Source organism: Leucoraja erinacea, chromosome 26 (genome assembly GCF_028641065.1).
Source record: "Leucoraja erinacea ecotype New England chromosome 26, Leri_hhj_1, whole genome shotgun sequence".
In the NCBI taxonomy this organism is placed as follows: Eukaryota; Metazoa; Chordata; class Chondrichthyes; order Rajiformes; family Rajidae; genus Leucoraja; species Leucoraja erinaceus.
Genome location: NC_073402.1, coordinates 7,041,936 through 7,056,083, shown reverse-complemented (window position 1 = coordinate 7,056,083; position 14,148 = coordinate 7,041,936). Strand labels below are relative to the sequence as shown.

At 43.6% G+C, this 14,148-nt stretch overlaps 1 protein-coding gene across 1 annotated transcript; it reads left to right on the top strand.

Moving 5' to 3' along the window:
- Window positions 1-2,098: 2,098 nt before the first annotated feature.
- On the top strand, window positions 2,099-13,472 carry LOC129709610 (golgin subfamily A member 6A-like). The gene is made up of 7 exons (XM_055656066.1): window positions 2,099-2,367; window positions 3,894-4,009; window positions 4,598-4,715; window positions 5,259-5,350; window positions 8,633-8,727; window positions 11,619-11,739; window positions 12,773-13,472. The coding sequence occupies exons 1-7, from the start codon at window positions 2,112-2,114 to the stop codon at window positions 12,821-12,823; spliced, it is 849 nt and encodes a 282-aa protein (XP_055512041.1). The 5' UTR covers window positions 2,099-2,111; the 3' UTR covers window positions 12,824-13,472.
- Window positions 13,473-14,148: the final 676 nt, after the last annotated feature.

The following is a 14,148-nucleotide window of genomic DNA, read 5'->3' as shown; positions in this document are numbered from 1 at the left end:
ATGTGGGACCTTGTCGAAAGCCTTCTGGAAGTCCAGATACACCACATCCACTGGTTCTCCCCTATCCACGCTACTAGTTACATCCTCGAAAAATTCTATAAGATTCGTCAGACATGATTTACCTTTCGTAAATCCATGCTGACTTTGTCCAATGATTTCACCACTTTCCAAATGTGCTGCTATCCCATCTTTAATAACTGACTCTAGCAGTTTCCCCACTACCGATGTTAGACTAACTGGTCTGTAATTCCCCGTTTTCTCTCTCCCTCCCTTCTTAAAAAGTGGGGTTACGTTTGCTACCCGCCAATCCTCTGGAACTACTCCAGAATCTAAGAGTTTTGAAAGATTATTACTAATGCATCCACTATTTCTGGAGCTACTTCCTTAAGTACTCTGGGATGCAGCCTATCTGGCCCTGGGGATTTATCGGCCTTTAATCCATTCAATTTACCCAACACCACTTCCCGACTAACCTGGATTTCACTCAATTCCTCCACCTCCTTTGACCCGCGGGCCCCTGCTATTTCCGGCAGATCATTTATGTCTTCCTTAGTGAAGACGGAACCAAAGTAGTTATTCAATTGGTCCGCCATATCCTGGTTCCCCATGATCAACTCACCTGTTTCTGACTGCAAGGGACCTACATTTGTTTTAACTAATCTCTTTCTTTTCACATATCTATAAAAACTTTTGCAGTCAGTTTTTATGTTCCCTGCTAGTTTTCTTTCATAATCCATTTTTCCTTTCCTAATTAAGCCCTTCGTCCTCCTCTGCTGGTCTCTGAATTTCTCCCAGTTCTCCGGTATGCTGCTTTTTCTGGCTAGTTTGTACGCATCATCCTTTGCTTTGATACTATCCCTGATTTCCCTTGTTATCCATGGATGTACTACCTTCCCTGATTTATTCTTTTGCCAAACTGGGATGAACAATTTTTGTAGTTCATCCATGCAGTCTTTAAATGCCTTCCATTGCATATCCACCGTCAACCCTTTTAGAATTAATTGCCAGTCAATCTTGGCCAATTCCCGTCTCATACCCTCAAAGTTACCTTTCTTTAAGTTCAAAACCATTGTTTCTGAATTAACAATGTCACTCTCCATCCTAATGAAGAACTCAACCATATTATGGTCACTCTTGCCCAAGGGGCCACGCACAACAAGACTACTAACTAACCCTTCCTCATTACTCAATACCCAGTCTAAAATAGCCAGCTCTCTCGTTGGTTCCTCTACATGTTGATTTAGATAACTATCCCGCATACATTCCAAGAAATCCTCTTCCTCAGCACCCCTGTCATTCTGGTTATGACAGGTTGTTGGCATTGCTGATCTGTGCCACCAATTTTTTTCAGCCGTGACCAAGATCCAAAGAGATCTGATATTTAAGATGCCAACAACACATGAACTCTTGATTATAATGCAACAGTGTCACTATTGATGATACCGTTCTTCATTTTCCCTTCCACTAGTGGGAGAGTCTAGGACCAGAGGTCATAGCCACAGAATTAAAGGATGTTCCTTTGGGAAGGAGATGAGGAGTTTCTTTAGTCAGAGGATGGTGAATCTGTGCTTTAGCCGCCTTAATTACAGCGCCAACCCTCCTGTTCATCGCGGTGTGTGTCTATCACCTTGGCTTTGCATCATGTGAATTTCACTCAGACAGTGCCTCCCCCGTTTGCCCTGTCTCCTGCCTGCATAATGGGCTGGTGAAGGAAGGTGTGTGTGAGTGTGTGTGAGTGTGAGTGTGAGTGAGAGTGTGTGTGTGTGTGTGTGTGTGTGTGTGTGTGTGTGTGTGTGTGTGTGTGTGTGTGTGTGTGTGTGTGTGTGTGTGTGTGTGTGTGTGTGTGTGTGTGTGTGTGTGTGTGTGTGCGCGTGTGTGCGTGTTTCACTCTGACAGTCGCCGTTCCAGTTGCCGGGTTTTCAGGCGACTGCCAGCAACTTTTGACAGTCGCCTGACAAATCGCCCAAGTGGAACAGGCCCATTAGGCTTCCGAAAGTCTCTTTAGTTTAATTTGGCTATTTTTAATTTTTTAGGAGTTGGTTGAAGATTTGAGAAAGGTTGGGATCGAAAATGAAAATGGCAAGGACAAGCTTTTGGCAGAAAAGCACGCCATGCGAACTAAGGTCAGAGATCTGACGGAAAATCACAAGGGATATTTAAAAATTCTCAAAACAAAACACAGCGCTCAGCTCCGTAAAATCAGGGAGAAACATGCCCAAGAAACATCACAAAAAGATCAGTGCTGTTTACAACTTCACAAAGATCTCCAACTTTTAAGACCTCATGCCAAGTTCTGTGCACCACTTGCCGACCAAGCAATTGGTTCGTTAAATTATTTCACTGAACGGAAGATTAAAGAACTGGAAGGTAATTACTCAAAGTTGACCTGTTAATATTTTTGGCCATAAACGTTCCTACCGCAGATTTGTACATCTGTCGTCTCGTGGTAGGGAGTAGGTTTGCCTTAAAATATTCTAGCATTAGAGCAATGGTGTGGATTGTATGACAAAACATCACTTTGTTTTTGTTTTGCCGTGGAATTATCTCATCCCTGTAACCCCATGAGACTTTGTGTATGCAAATTGGTTGCTGTAATTCCTATATTTTATCACTGATCACACTTAAAAATATACTTCATTGGTTGGTAAATGGGTTGGTGCATTCAGTGATCAGGAAAAGTAGCGTGTAATCTAAGTTTTTTTCACTCTGGTATTCTGGTCAGATTCCATGATCAGAAGATAGTGATGTTTAAAGGATTCAAGAAAAGAATTATTTGAGAAGCATTTGTGAGAGTCTGCCAAATGGCTGACAGGAACACACAGTAGTCATTTCGACAGATTCGTACAGATGCTTTTCAAAACATTCTCTTCTTGAATCCTTTAAACATCGCTATCACTGAATTTTAATTTTGAGAGGATACTGATAGTTAAAACATGACATTGTGAAGGGTGGCCTGGTGGCGCAGCGGTGGAGTTGCTGCCTTTCAGCGCCAGAGACCTGGGTTTGATCCTGACTGTGGTGCTTGTCTGTACGGAGTTTGTATGTTCTCCCTGTGGGTTTTCATCCAGATGCTCCGGTATCCTCACACTCCAAAGACGTACAGGTTTGTAGGTTAATTGACTTGGGTTAATGGTAAATTATCCCTAGTGTGTGTAGGATAGTGATAGTGTGCAAGGATCATTGGTTGGCACAGACATGGTGGGTCGAAGGGCCTGTTACCACGCTGTATCTCTAAATAAAATAATTTGAAGACATTTTACCATTCACAATGTCCTTGCCAGGAATGGTACATCAACGTATTTTAATTTCAAATAGCTTTTAACGAGAAGACCACAGAGCAATCAGGACACTTCATTAACTCCATGAATGTTTTATCTCTGTGAGCCCTGCGCTGTGTTTGCATGACAGTTTACGGAAGAGAGGGTGAAACCAGGGACAAGGTAGAGAGACTATATTCAGCAGCAGAAGAGGATATTTATTTGGAGTAATTTAAAATAAATAAGGGTTTTAATGGAGCCAGTGGAGAATTATCATTTTGTTTGTTTTGGGATTAAGTAACTTTATACCTTAATTTCCAAAATGTTGAGGGTGCACATTTTCTGTGGAGCATTTTTCAAGCTTCTAATCTTTTCTCACTAGTGATAGTTAAGGAATTTATCATTGGATAAACATGTAAATGGACTTACCATTTTGCCTTACAAATCCTCAAGCTTAATAAATTGTAGCATTTCAAGGATATTTGATGATTTCAAATGCTGGTATTTAGTAGAACATATGATTTTCACTGATTGCCATTAACTGCTGTGGAAACAATTGCAAATTGTGGAGCTATTGCTTTTTTTCCCCACAAATATCAGATCATTATGGGTGTTTTTCCTTTCTCTTTCTAAAAGAACAAGTGAGGCTTATGAAGCACGAGGCGGAAAGATCAGAGGACAGGTTCATGTCAATGGAAGCTTCATACATGGTGAAAATCAAACAGATTCAAGAGGAGCTGGACAATGTACAGGTACCCAAAATAAAAATCCCTTGCACCTGGTGATGATTAACTGAATATTAATCTGTTTGCCATTTACCTGGAATGAAATGACTTCATCTTATCAAAAAAGGAAAATTGATGGTATGATATACCGTGAGTTGTTGAAGCATTGTAGGAACCAAATTCTTTTTATACACACAGTTAGTTATGTACATTGTAGATTTTTAATCTGGGCTCAACTGTATGAAGGAGTGCTTCCCTACATTTCACTGCTCACTCCATTCCGTGTAGAACCCCTTTCTGAAGAGTAAGTGACATGGGATAGATGTGAGCCTGCAGGAAAATTCAATCATAAAATAGTTGTGGTAGAATGGAGCTGTCGGCAGTGGCACATTAAAAGTATAATGCATGCTAAAATTATTTAGAGAGTCATACTGCTCAGAAACAGGCCCTTCAGCCCAACTTGCCCACATTGCCCAACATGCCCCATCTACACTAGTCTTACCTGCCTGTAGAGTCATAAAGCAAAATATTTAATCTAGAATTTGAATGGTGACTATTTCACAGACCACTAGAAATCCCTTGGCTTTAATTGACACTAAACTTATTTCTACCCAGCTTGTACCTTCTCAGAAGCTGCTGCTGGAGCTCAAAGATGTAGCAGAAGACTTTGAAGAGGAGAATGAACAGTTACACCAGAGAGTGAACTGGCTGCGACACGTCGAGGCACAAAATGGTGTGTGTATAGTATGACTTTAATTGGGTAAGAAGGAACTGTGGATGCTGGTTTACACCGAAGATAGACACAAAATGCTGGAGTCAGCGGGTCAGGCAGCATCTCTGGAGAAAAGAATAGGTGATGTTTCGGATCAAGACCCTTCATCAGACAGGGAGGGGGAAATTAGAGGTATGAGGATGTACAGAATAAAGCAGAGCCTGCATCGATGACTCAGGTAGGTTGGAGCTGACAATGGTCCATTGTTGGCTGGGGATGAGGTGATAATGAAGGAATACAAATGGTGAAATTAGCAAGAGGACTAGGGTGGGGAAGAGACGGGGAGAGAGAGAGAGAATGGAAGGGTTATTTGGTTAGAGATCCTTCATTCTCTTGTGTAAGAAGGAACTGCAGTTGCTGGTTTAAACCGAAGATAGACACATAAACCTGGAATAGGTCAGCGGGACAGGCAGCATCTGTGGAGAGAAAGAATGGGTGACGTTTCGGGTCAGGACACTTCCTCCTTCTCTTTATTTAAATGGTGATACGTGTGTTTTCTTACAGAGAATCTTCAAGCAATATTGGAGCAATATGAGGAGCAACAACACGAAATGCAGGAACAATTAGAGCAGGTTACCAAGGGAGCAACTTCCCAGGTTGGGAGAATTTGTGATGCATTTAAATTATCCACATACAATCTTAATTCCAAGTGTGCTGCACATTCTGCACAGATTCAACAGTCTCAAGTATCCTGATATTTAATATTACATTGCATTTTATGTTGCTTATTCAGATTTTTTTTTTAATGGGTCATTTAAGTAAGTTTTTATTTTGCTCTTTTCTATTATCATCCTTACCTTTTGGCTTGATGCTTGCATCTGAGGGGTGCTATTTGCTTCCACACCAGATGCAATGTTACAACTTTGAGATTTAAAAAATCAAGTCTGCAATTTATCCCATCAGATAAAGCATTAAAAGAAGTTTAATTTGACACCTAATTCACTTTCATATATTCAGTATTAAAAAAAGTTATTGCCATTTTCATACTGAAATTAGCATGTTGTTCCCTATTGCTTTTCCATTGATTCAAATCAAAAGCTGTGATCGAGGACAGTCAAAAGCTTGTAACTTTCTAAAAAATTAAGAGAACTGAATGAAACTTTCAGTTATTATAGATTGAAGCATTCTGAAACAAATATGAAACAATCTTACTTGGATGACCTAAAATTCAAGCATATAATTAGTTAATTACCTAATTGTAGCTAATTACAAAATTCAATTACTAGATCTAAACATCTGTCCATTTCTTAAGAAAAGGTTAACATTTTTAAATAGCCTGTGACCAAATGACACAAGAATTCACAATATAACATGATTTTTAAATCTCATTGTCATGAATTTATAAGCCAAATGGAAGCAAAGCCCTCCGGTTCTTCCTCGACCAGCGAAGCAACCTATACCCAGCCACTGACACTCTCCTCCGCCTAGCGGAGCGGGTCCTTACCCTCAATAACTTCATGTTTGACTCCTCCCATTTCCTCCAAACACAAGGCGTAGCTATGGGCACACTTATGGGCCCCAGCCACGCCTGCCTCTTTGTCGGGTACGTCAAACAATCCTTGTTCAATACGTACCAGGGCCCCATCCCCAACCTCTACCTCTGTTACATCGACGACTGCTTTGGGGCCACCGCCTGCACCCACACACAACTGACTGACTTCATCCACTTCACCACCAACTTCAATCCGGCACTATTTCCGACACTTCCCTACCATTCCTTGACCTCACTATCTCCATCGCAGGTGATAGACTCCTGACCGACATCCACTACTCCCATGGCTATCTGGACTACACTTCTTCCCACCCTGCCTCCTGTAAGGACTCCATCCCTTACTCCCAATTCCTCCGCCTACGCCGCATCTGCTCCCAGGATGAGGCGTTCCACACCAGGGCATCTGAAATGTCCTCATTCTTCAGGGAACGGGGATTCCCCTCCTCCACCATAGATGAGGCTTGCACCAGGGTCTCTTCCATACCACGCAACACTGCTCTCTCTCCCCATCCCCGCACTCTCAACAAGGGCAGAGTCTCCCTAGTCCTCACCTTTCACCCCACCAGCCGGCAAATACAACAGATAATCCTACGTCATTTCCGCCACCTCCAACGTGACCCCACCACTCGTCACATCTTCCCATCTCCTCTAATGTCTGCCTTCCGCAAAGACCACTCCCTCCACAACTCCCTTGTCAATTCTTCCCTTCCCTCCCGTACCACCCCCTCCATGGACACTTTCCGTTGCAACCGCAAGAAATGCAACACCTGTCCCTTTACCTCCCCCTTCGACTCCATTCAAGGACCCAAGCAGTCGTTCCAGGTGCGACAAAGGTTCACCTGTATCTCCTCCAACCTCATCTACTGCATCCGCTGCTCTAGATGTCAGCTGATCTACATCGGTGAGACTAAGCGGAGGTTGGGCGATCGTTTCGCCGAACACCTCCGCGCGGTCCGCAAGAACCTACCTGACCTCCCGGTGGCTCAGCACTTCAACTCCCCCTCCCATTCCCAATCTGACCTCTCTGTCCTGGGTCTCCTCCATTGCCAGAGTGAGCAACACCAGAAATTGGAGGAACAGCACCTCATATTCCGCTTGGGGAGCCTGCATGTGGCGGGCATGAACATTAAATTCTCCCAATTTTGTTAGCCCTTGATGTCTCCTCCCCTTCCTTAGCCCTCGAGTTGTCTCCTCCTATCCCCTAGCCCTCGGGCTCCTCCTCCTCCCTTTTTCCTTCCTTCTCCCCGCCACCCCCTATCAGTCTGAAGAAGGGTTTCGGCCCGAAACGGCACCTATTTCCTTCGCTCCATAGATGCTGCTGCACCCGCTGAGTTTCTCCAGTATTTTTGTGTACCTTCGGAAGGAATTTTATGTTTAATTCCCGTAAATTAATAGCCATTTTAATCATCTTGCGAGTGGGTTTTTGTGGAACGCGATTGATTGGAACATTGCGATTGCAGTGAATTTGAACCCCATATTGGCAGGAAAAACAATGCCGGTTCGTATGGGGCCAAAATCACATTATCGCCAAGGAAATTTTGATTAAAGTCATCCTAAGAAGCAAGTTTATATGTAAAATAGACAATTTACAATTTGTTTTGTCCCCTACGTGAGATCCGTCCCGTTGTAAGCGTCGACGGTGTTATAAGGAGCTTTATATTTTACTCCAGGGATTAAATTGGCCCCCGATTTTTAAATAAAAACTTCCGAGAACGGAAGTCGGAACAATTTTTCTGCAGCAACTTAACAGCCTGAGGAAGTTCGACTCCGACAGGCAGGAGAAAACGGCATTTTAATCCCCCCCCCCCCCCAAGGCGCCAAAGTCGTGCACACGGCCAGTGGCAGAACTGCAGCGCTGCTGAAGGTAAGTATTGTAACATCGCTACAATATCACACACCTTGGGCATGGAGAAAGTCTACTGAATTAACTAGTGTGGTTGGGGAAGCAACAGAGTGTTTCCAGACTTTTTAATCTAGTTTGGGTAATTCTACCTATTAATATTATACGGTCATAAGGAATAGTAGAATTAGGTCATTCGGCCCCATCAAGTCTACCCCACCATTCAATCAAGGCTCAAGGTAGAAATCAATGTTTTTTAAGCACAAATCTTAGAAGGTACTATTTAAAAGAACACTTTCATTTACTCTTGCCCTTGCATCAATGAATAAATTGAGCAGGATACTAAATCTCAAGGTACTAAAGATGAAGCCATGAAATTGCTCATTAATGGGACTTGTTCCTCAGGATGCATATGATGACTAAATATTTGTGTTTTTATTTATTTTTTAATTTAAAAGATTCCAAGATGGACACAGCAAAGATATGTTGTAATCTTGTTTTGCATTCATGTGTGTATAAAGATTGAGCACTATTTTCATTTTGCAGGAAAAGGAAGAACTGGAAACCCTTCAGCAAGCAACACAGCAGGAGCGCACAGAGCAAGATCCGTCCTCCTGCAAGAATGAATTGGCTGAGCTAAGGTTTGGTTCTACTTGGACTGGGATATCAGTTGCATTTCTATTGTGCCATATGATCAAATGGGATTATCCCTTGATGCTTTGGCCAGCAAACAACGTTTGAAGTGTCGATGATGGTAGCAAACACGGCAGTCAATTTTCGTAGGGTGGTGTCGTAGAGCCACAAATTATTCAACTCCTTGACGAAGGAGAATCCGTCTGGTTAAAGGAGGAGGACATTCAGTTTTGAATGGCTGAACGGCTTTCATTTGGTTTGTTTTAGATTAGTTTAGTTTAGGGAGAATCTAAATCCAAGCTGACTATCAACACGCATTTGGGATTGTTTCAGTTCAATAGGCTCCCATTTGGCATATCATCAGCCCCAGGGATTTTTCAAGGGTTTATGACACAAATTCTAGACAGAATTGAAGATGTGGTGCGTTACTTGGATGACATCCTCATCTCAGCCCCTGGCAGGCAGACACATGATGAAAGGTTGGAAGTGGTACTCAAACGCCTTGAGACACACAGTGTAAGAGTGAAGGCACAAAAGCGTGAGTTCTTTCAGAACTCGGTGGAGTACTTGGGTCATAAGATAGACAAGGATAGTCTACACCCCACCAAGGGTAAAGTTGATGCGATCAAGAACACGCCCACTCCCAGAAACATATCTGAGATACGATCCTTTTTAGGATAAGTGCATTATTGTGGGAAGTTCGTGCCATGTCTGTCCACCTGTTTACATCCCTTGAGCGAGATCTTGAGAAAAGATGTACCATGGAAGTGGACACGTGAATGTGACCAAGCTTTCAAGTCATGTAAAGCTCAGTTGGTAGAGAGTACAATACTTGTTCATTACGATGTAAATAATCCAATGAAGTTAGCATGTGATGCTTCACCATACGGTGTTGGTGCTGTCTCTCATGTGCTAGTAAATGGAGAGGAGAGGCCTATAGCCTTTGCGTCTAGTACACTCAGTTACAAATAGAGCGAGAGGATCTTGCATTAATTTTTGGCATTAGGAAGGTTTCACAAATACTTGTATGGTAGAAGGTTTGTAATCGAGACCGATCACCAGCCGTTGACAGTGATCCTAAATCCAAAAGCACACATACCAACTCTGGCAGCAGACAGAATGCAAAGATGGGCATTGATATTGACTGCATACCAGTATCAGCAATGCTGACGCCATATCTAGATTACCTTTGGAATCGGAGGTTACCCCAAACAGAGAGAACGTGTTTTATTTCTCTCATGTAGATGAGTTACCTATCACTTCAGGGGATATTCGGAAGGCTACTCGCACTGACAGACTTTTGTCAAGAGTGCAGGAATATGTTACAAATGGATGGCCAAACAAATTGCCGGATTCAGAGGCAGAACTGAACCCATTTTTTGTACGTAGGAATGAACTCTCAGTAGACCAAGGGTGTGTCATGTGGGGAGCGAGAGTTGTAATCCCTGAAAGATACGGAGTAAAATTGCTAGGAGATCCTCCTGATCAGCATTTGGGAATGTGTCTCAAAGAGTCTAGCTAGAAGCTATCTATGGTGGCCTGGTGCAGAGTTAGATGGACAATAATTGTTCATTGTGATTGATAGTCACTCCAAGTGGATAGAGGTGTTTCCAATGAACAAAACGACATCCAGCAAAACGATTTACATTTTGCGAGGATTGTTTGCGTCCTATGGATTTCCAGAGGAAATTACGTCTGATAACGGACCTTAATTCTGTTCACAAGAGTTTGTGTAATTCATGAAAGGGAATGGTGTAAAACACACTAGAGTCGCTCCATACCATTCCGCTTCAAATGGAGCAGCAGAACGCACATTGCAAATTTTGAAGTGTACATTAGTCAAACAACTGCTGGATCCAAATCCAAAGAAAAGCCAGTTGTCTCTGTTTCACAAACTGGCTAACTTGAGATGATGAACTAAGGAGAGGTTCTGCAGAGGAAGCATTGCTTGTAGTTGAATTGAGTCACTGAGTTGAATGTAGGTGCTTGTTTGCTAACATGGTAATAAAATGGCACATCCATTTCGCCCATCACTTTTAGCAACCTTGGAAAAATAAGATGTCATTAGTCTTTGGATGCACTAATGACATCTTATTCTTCCAAGGTTGTTAAAAGACACACGTTAGTTACTTTAGACTTTAGAGATACAGCGTGGAAACAGGCCCTTCTTCCTACTGAGTCTGCGCCGACCAGCAATCATCCCGTACACTAGCGCAATCCTACACACTAGGGACAAATTACAATTTTAACCAATCCAAATAGCCTACAAACCCTCACGTCTTTGGGATGTGGGAGGAAACCAGAATACCCGGAGGAAACCTACGCAGTAACAGGGAGAAGTTGCAAACTCCACACAAACAGCACCTACAGTCAGGATTGAACCTGGGTCTCAGGCTCTGTAAGGCAGCAATTCTGCCCCCACTGTTACTTGATAGAATTTGAAGAACCATGTGTACACAATGTGGGTGGAATTACAGAATTCTGCTTGTAGTAGCACTGAACGATTTATCCATTTAATGCTCCCCTCTTTCCTCTTTGACATGCGCCCTTGAATTGTTTTAAAAAAAATATATTATTATTGAGTATTTTTTTACCAGTTTTTTAAGGAATATAACCTAGGTCAGTTTGCTGAGTGAAAAATAATTTCTCCTCCTCTTCCCCTGGCATTTTTGCTAGTTTCTATACCCTTGTTTCCTCCAATTCAAGAAATGGTCTTTCCAGTTCGGCTCCGTCAAACCGCTTGTAGAGAAATCCACAGACTGCAGAAAGCAGATGCTTCAAAGTCCTTGGAGAAGATTCCTTGAAAGCCGTGTGTTCTTCCCAGCCCTTGGTATCTATAACATTTCATTGAGAAGGTGGGGTTACTGTGTTACCATTTATACTTCTGTTTTCTTTCCAGACATGGACCTCTTCGTGTCAGACCAGCGCGCAGGAAGTACACCATTAGTTTGGAATCAATCGAGGAATGTGAGGAGGCTTTGGAGATAGACCCCAGTGAACAGGTGGTGGTGGCACGGAAGGTGTGTATTGCCAATCAATTCATCGTTTTCTAGTTGTAATCTAATTTCCTGACATTTTACACTCTATCTTGCCCCCCACCCCCACCCCAGTGAACTGGGCAACTCTGGAAAACCTGCTTCCATGTACTTACTAACTAATAAATAGGATACATAGTACATTGGTTTAGAGTGGGTGATTCAGGCAGACAACACAGAAAACCTGGCCTGGTTTCTTTGTCCAGCCTCAAGGTCTGCACGTGGTGCCCCTCCCCTCACCCAGCAACTCCTCCTCTCCTGGGAGACATGAGGTGTTTGAATTACTCTCATGTCGCACTCACACAAATCGGTTTTCAAATGCATATCTCTAATCTCTCTGTTTCTGTATGAAAGAGCGCAGTGAATACAAGCCAAGGTGTAAGCCAAATCTCGAAATAAATGCAATAAATTTGGTTATCTCATCTTAACCAAAAGAAGATCTTAAATGTAGAGACACCTTTCCAGGAATACAGAGAGCAAGAGAAAACAGCTGATGAAGATTCATCTTTCCCCACTTTCATCATGCTGTATAGTGTTAGAATGGATACGTCACCCATCACCAAGGAATCCAAGACTAATCATGGAAGCACTGTCACTTTCTGATTGACTGCGACAGAGGATTGTTTAAAATCATGACCTCCAATAGTTCACCAAGGAATCTACATTGCTTGTTTGCTCATAGAATAGTGCATTCATTTGGACCATTGAATTGAAGCCGCTACCACCCATTCGTACATTATAATGCAGATCTTTATAACATGATAAGTAAATACAAATCTTCACATCTGTACCTTGGTATTTTACTAATTAGTTTAATTCTGAAAGAACTAATTAGTTGAGGTTCATAAGTGATAGAATAAGAATTAGGCCGTTTGGCCCATCAGGTCAACTCCTTGATTGAATCATGGCTGATCGATCTCTCCTTTGTAACCCCATTCTCCTGCCTTCTCCCCATAACTTCTGACACCTGTATTAGGTTGATGTTAGTTAGCTATTGACCTCTGTTTCTGTTTTGCAGGCGAAGAGTCGAGTGAATTTCTTCAAGCGCTTCTTTACTGCTCGAAAATGAAGACTTCCCGGACCAGGTCACGCTACTTGGTCTTGGCGTACTTTGCGACACCACATTTGCTTGTTTACATGGGCCTGGTGAGACTTTTTGGACGCACTACAGATGGGAATGACACCAATATATTTATCAAAGCTGTTAATGAGTTGAACACTGACCACAGGTGTATAAATGAATACTGTATTGTTAATGTATGAAATGTATGAACGCAGCCCCCAGCGATGCATGTTGGTGTTGAACCGGCCGAACCCCTGCACGGAGCCAGTTCAGGGCCACCCACTCTTTGCAGGGCATGTCCGAGCCAGGTGGGGCTGTGGTGTTCGGTGCAACAGTGAATTGAGGAGGTCGGGAAGTCTGTTCCCAGCTGGTTCTCCAAGCTCCTAGTGTGTTGAAACCGGAGCCACAGAGGGTGGCTGCGTGACGGGAGAAGGGGCGACAAGATGACAGGCGTTGAGGTCCCAGTTGCTGTGAGTCCTGGGCGAGGTGGTGCAAAGGATGTTTGGCATCCAATGGGGCCTTGCACACCAGCCTGTGGGTGAAGTACTCTCTGCGAAGCTTGGCGGGTGCGATAACTGCGAGCACCGGCAGAAGATCCGGAGTAGGACGTAGGCAGCCGGTGATGATCCGCATGGTGTCGTTGAGGATGGCGTCTAGCTTGCTAGTATGAGCGCAGCTGCATCATGCTGGGGCGGTGTACTCAGCGGCGCTGTACACGAGTGCAAGAGCACTGGTTCAGAGAGTAGATGTCCAGGCGCCCCATGACGATCCAGCCAAGCAACGCAGGAGGTTGTTCCGCGCCGAGACTTTAGCACGGAGAGCTTCAAGGAGTTGCTTGTAGGTCAGCTGCCAATCTAGTTTCAACCCAAGGTATGTAGGAAATGGGTTATAGGGTAGGGGTGACCCATTGAGGGTGACGGTTAGCTGGCGTTGAGCTTCCTTGTTGTTCAGGTGAAAGGCCGTTGTGGTGGTTTTTGCCACCCTCAGTTTTAGTCTTCAGGTCTTAAGGCAGCCCGTGAAAAGTTCCATATCCACTGAAAGGACATCCTCCATGTTTGACCAACTCCTGTCCGAATGCAGTAGGGTCAGGTCATCTCCGTATCCATACTGGCCCGAGGTCGTGCGTGGCAGATCGCTGGTAAAGAGATTGAAGAGCATGGGAGCCAGTACCGAGCCTTGGGGGTCTCCGTTTCTTAGGCGTTGCAGTCGGCTAGATTGCCCGTCGCTGGACTTGAGTACAATACTGCAGTTGGCCAGGATGTTGGCAAGGAACCGCACTAAATGGCGGTCAGGAATGGTGTGGAGGAGATTCAAGATCAGGACCTGGTGCC